Source organism: Phaeoacremonium minimum (assembly GCF_000392275.1).
Source record: "Phaeoacremonium minimum UCRPA7 unplaced genomic scaffold PA7_03_scaffold_544, whole genome shotgun sequence".
Classification (NCBI taxonomy): Eukaryota; Fungi; Ascomycota; class Sordariomycetes; order Togniniales; family Togniniaceae; genus Phaeoacremonium; species Phaeoacremonium minimum.
Window position 1 is genome coordinate 34,694 of NW_006921446.1, and position 5,045 is coordinate 39,738.

Consider the following 5,045-nt stretch of genomic DNA (forward strand, 5'->3'; position numbering starts at 1 on the left):
CAAGGGCTAGGGCAAGGGCAAGCGTCGAGACGGAGAGCGCCGTGCGCGCGTCGCCCTCCCGCTGGCCGGGCTGGGCGCCCTGCTGGCGCCACGAGGACTTCCCCTACCTGACGGTGTCGGAGATGGTGGACTTTGGCGCCGGCGTGCGCGTGACGGCGCGCCACTGCTTCATGCTGGAGACGCTGAGCGTGCACGTCCGCCCGGCGATCTGCGTCAAGGGCGTCGTGGGCGGCGGCGAGGGTGAGGGCGATGATGATGACGACGACAACGACAACGACGGCGGCGAGGAGATCTCGGCGAACCCGGTGGAGAGGCTGGCGAAGCTCCGGGGGAGGATGATGGCTCAGCTGCACAGAAGTCGAGCATCCGGCAGCGCGCCGGCAGATCAAGACGGACGAGATAAGCGGCCACTGGGCAAGGGAGGTCCGCGCGGCCAGGAGGTGCAGTTCGCGGACGAGATGTGGGATGAATTGCTAGGCAAGGGCTTCATCTGCGGCGATGAGCGCTGGATCATTGGAGAGGACAAGGACGGGCGGATCACGATTGTGAGATTCTGATCCCTCTTACAGATTCACGTGCAACAAGACAGGCTGTAGCTGAATATGCCTAGATGTGATGGTAGTTCAGATAGTGGTAGTGTACAGATGGGTCTCAACGCTTGCGACTCTGTGCTCTACCTAGCTTACAGAAAAGAAAGAACGCCAACGCCAATGTTCCCCCATTTCCCAAGGATATTTTGCCGGGCTACAACGCCTCCCTCTTGCGCGCTGAAAATGCATGACTAGTTCTTCCAGCTTGGCGCAGTTATGATGATTACCTTCCCAGCTCTATCATCCAGCTCAAATGGCCAGCATCATGTGTCTCCGAGACCACTTCAGTATATCCGCTGCGTACAACTAAGGGCTAACGTTTCAGTTCGCCCCGTTTGGCACTTGGAGGAACCTGTCGTAATAGGTGTCCAGCCACCTAGCAGCATCTTCTCCCGCATCATCAATGCTGGAGTCCCATCTGCCTATCGAGCCGACGTAGCCATCCGGTCGCACGTTGACAATGGCGACCTCTCCTGGGCCGAGGCTTCCAAGCCACTTGTTAGTGCATAGCGATCCTCGGGTGTCTAGCTCAGGGATGTCATCGAGATAGAAGGTCCACCGACTATCTTGTAGTAGAGGGGGGAGGTCTGTGAGTTCAATATCACTCTTGGGCATGGTCGCTGTAGACGAGGTTAGTACATACTATCAAATGTTACAGGAAGGTTTTAGCTTACTAATGAGGCCGAAGGTGAAGAGATGGCTGACCGCCGTGTATCTCTCAGGGCGCATGTAGATATCCTCAGAAGCTGGCAACCTCGGTTGCTGGGCATAGGACCTGCTTGCAGCGGCGGACAGCTGGCTCACCAAGGAGTTATCAGCTGCGATCGCCTGACAGAAATTGTCTAGGAAGATTCGCGACTGGTGGACATCCCACATGAGCAGGTAGATCCTGAATTGTCCCAGCATAGGGATGTCGAGTTGAACATCTACAGGGTTGGAATCGATGTAGCGGGTCACCTTGGCAGGGGGTAGGAGACAGCCGGGCTTGGCTTCACCCATAACCCAGGTCTGGCTCTCCTGCATGTTGATGGCGTTCTCGCTATACTCGGCGCCGATGCCTGAAATGAAGCGGACGTTGGTCTTGAAGTTCTCAGCCAGTGCAACGGCGTCTCCGCCCGCGATCTGGTTGGCGTGTTCGTAATCGAAGTTGACCAAGTCCAGAGCAATCTTCCTCCGCTCCTCCTCATAGCTTTCTAGCAACGCTGGCTTGGCCATTCCTCGTACAGCGTAGTTCAGCTTCCACGCAAGGTTCCAAGAGTCGTGCATAGAGGTGTTCATGCCCTGCGCGGCCTTGGGAGAGTGTGTATGGCTAGCATCTCCGGCTAGGAAAGCTCTATGATGCCCGTCACAGAAGCGGCTCGCCACTCTCTGACCGATCTGATACCGTCCAAACCACTCAATATACTTCCAGTTGACGTCGAAAGGCGCCATAATTTCCTTCGCCCTTTGCATGACGAACTCTTGTCCAAGCTCCTTACTCCTGTCAGCGCTCTTCGGCCCGCTCTTCAGCTCGATGTAGAATCGAGTCATGTTCCTTTCTCGGGGAATGATCAGGATTGAGCCGTGCTCTTGTGAGTATACTAGTGTTTTCGACCAGATGTCGGGGAAATCAGTCTCAAGTTCGCCGTCCAGGACACCCCAGACGGCAGGTTGGGACATGCCCACGGGTTTCGCCTCGGGGATGCTCTTTCGCACCTTTGAGTGGGCACCGTCGCCTACAATCATGTTAGCTCATAACTCCGCTGCAGGGGACGTAATTGAGACGCACATCCAACTAAGTATTGCGACAGAATTGTCCTCCGGTCCTGGGTGACATTGGTTCTGCAATTGATTTGAAGAGCCGCGCCGACCTTGCTCGTGAGAGCGTCACAGACGCTGTACGACTCGAACGCCGTGTTCCTCCTCACCTCGATGCCGCGCTTCTTCATGTCCTCGATGAACAAGCTCTCCACCATTCCCTGGTGCACCAGCAGGATATAAGGGTCGAGCACGTCGATAACAGGCGGGTAGTGCACTTCGCGACCCAGTCGGTGCAGGGGCTGGTCGGCTGTGCCCCGCCAGAAGGCGATGTCGTAGACGCGCACGCCGCGCTGCAGCAATGGGTCGACTAGTCGCATTTGGCGGAAGGTCTCGATGGTCTTGGGCTGTAATCCGTCGGCTCTGTACGTACTCGTTAGCAGGAGGCTCTCTCAAGCATGCACACTCCTGGTGTTTTGCTGCTTCAAGGATGTTCAATCATGACATACCTTCCTACAGGTGTCTGGTCCGCTCGGTCATCCACGACCTGCACATTGATGCCCATGCGCGCCAGGTTCGAAGCCAACATCAGACCAGCAGGACCGGCTCCCACGACGCACACATTGCATTGCGTCGGGGCCTCTGGCATGGCGCGTAATAGGGTGAGGCGGTCGACGCATGCATTGTTCGTCTCGGTGGAGGCGAGGCGCCCGTCGCTAGTCAGGTCATCCATCGAGCTGCCGTCGAGAATGGCTGGAGCCATTTGGAGCAGGGTTGGGTGTTGTCTCAGAAACTTTGCCGAAGTTGCTCTCTCTTCAGTTTGGGTAATGTATCACAGCATCGGCGGGCGGTCAACGCCGGCAGGATGGAAGGTGGGCGCGACACTTGGATGCTAAGCCGAATTCTTGGTTTAGCGTGGGCCCTCGATCACCAGATGTTTTAAAGATTTGCAAGAAGCGGGCACCACGTTGACGAAGAATCTGTCTGCCAGTAGTAACTAGCAATATGGTGCAAAGTATAGCGGTGAGAGGTTCGCGCGTAGATAGTCGGACGATGACGATCCGGGCTCAATGGAGAGAATTGGCAAAAGGATGTATGTCGAGAGGAGGAGGCGCGAGTCGTGGGTTGTTCCACACGCAGAGCCGCAGGAAGGCGCACCGCAGGAGACAACGGTCAGAGGGTCGGACAGACGAGAAACGGCGGTGCGCGTTGATGGGAGACGTGGATGGGAGGTGGGAGGCGGGAGGTTTCTGGAGTCTGGTGGCAGACGGGTGTGTAAGTGTTAAGAAGAAGAGGACGAAGATGATGGCATCCGTGGAACGAAGTGAAGTTAATTAGTTAGACCAGACCTACGACCTGATGACACTTGATTCCCTTAGTACATGTACATGCGCACCGTTCGCCGCTCCAGTTAAAAGAGAACTCCTCTACAGTCCGGACAGTGCCTAGGTAGAACAGGCAGGCGCATGCAGGTATGGTATGGTATGGTATAACTACTCTACAGCGCCCGTTCTTCTTGCAGCGATTCCCATTCCCATAACGACGACGACACGGCGGCATGGCATGGCTGGGATGGGATGGGATGGCCTTCACCAATTTCGGGGTCGGGATCGGACGATGTGGTCTGATTCTGGAGCCACTGTGGCCGGGCTTGCGACACAATCTGGCCCCTCCCATTGGAAGGTGCCAGGGCCAGTGGGCTCCGGTGGCCCAGGCCTGGCATCGCGGCATCGTGCCCCTCCAGGAGGACCCCTAGAGCGCCCCAATGCGGCTAGCGCCACTTCACCTGCTCTGTCGTACTCTGTAGTAGAACCTGCCGCTGGAGGAAGTGGCAGGTCAGCCCATTCTGCTCCCCCATGCCCCTTCTGGCTTCTGGCTCCTGCCTTCTGGCACCACCAGCGCGGTCTGACCAACCACTTGGCTAAATGCTCCTGCAAGGCTCGAAATATCGGCCGGCTCCTATATGTAGCCTGTACTTCCCTCATCCTCCCCCATCTTTCGCGGTTTGTGTGTCAAGACCGCTTGGAAAGCCGTGTCTTTTGGGCGAGTTTGATATACTCAAGACACCGTCGTAAGTACTGGTACTTGTTGCAAGGGGCATCGTTCTTCAAGGCGTCTCTTCGCAGCATCTCCAACGCCCTTCAGGTAAGCATACAGCTTCGCCGGGCAGCGTACTGTCTCTCGTTTCAGAGAAGACGACCTGGACTGCAGCAGGCTCGTCGGCCCACATGCTGATAAGATCTGCACTACCCTCTCGCGAGTCTTGATATTAGAACGAACCACACTCCCTCGCTAATCAGTCGCTGCATTCGATATCACGGCCGCCTCTCTCGCTTCGTCACAGTGATTAAACTCCATCCTCCATGTCCGATTCCAAGAATGGGGGGAACGCATACCCCGCTCCGTCAGTCGATGATCAGCAAAGACGTCAGCTGTGATTGCGTCTTGGTGTGTTCTAGATGGATTCGGTCCTTCTGTTTTCCTATCTACGCAGAGGTTACTCAATCCTCTGTCAGCAGTAAGGCTTGAGCATTGAACATGGAACATTGATGAGATTTACACAAGAGATAGAGCCGCGTGTGACAAATCAACGGGATGAATTCCTCCACGAGGGCAATAAACTTCAGTTCGTCGAGATGTGATTACCCACCTCGACGAGGCGGTTACTATCTTTGAAGACTTGGTAGAGCCCCAGTAAGAAACAGTGTCTCGCAATGT

General features: G+C 56.0%; 2 protein-coding genes across 2 annotated transcripts in view; one reads left to right on the forward strand and one right to left on the reverse strand.

Moving 5' to 3' along the window:
* UCRPA7_7726 (putative f-box domain protein) overlaps positions 1–557 on the forward strand; it is a gene marked incomplete at both ends in the record, with an annotated part of 2,662 nt that extends 2,105 nt beyond the window's left edge. Inside the window, one exon of the mRNA XM_007920242.1 lies at positions 11–557. Coding sequence (XP_007918433.1) covers positions 11–557 — 547 coding nt within the window. The remainder of the gene's footprint in view (positions 1–10) is intronic.
* Positions 558–911: 354 nt separating this feature from the next.
* UCRPA7_7727 (putative fad binding domain-containing protein) lies at positions 912–3,090 on the reverse strand (the record flags this gene model as incomplete). The annotated part of the gene is made up of 4 exons (XM_007920247.1): positions 912–1,210; positions 1,265–2,305; positions 2,359–2,750; positions 2,837–3,090. 4 exons carry the CDS (start codon positions 3,088–3,090, stop codon positions 912–914), a joined length of 1,986 nt encoding a protein of 661 aa, XP_007918438.1.
* Between the last annotated feature and the right edge of the window lie 1,955 nt (positions 3,091–5,045).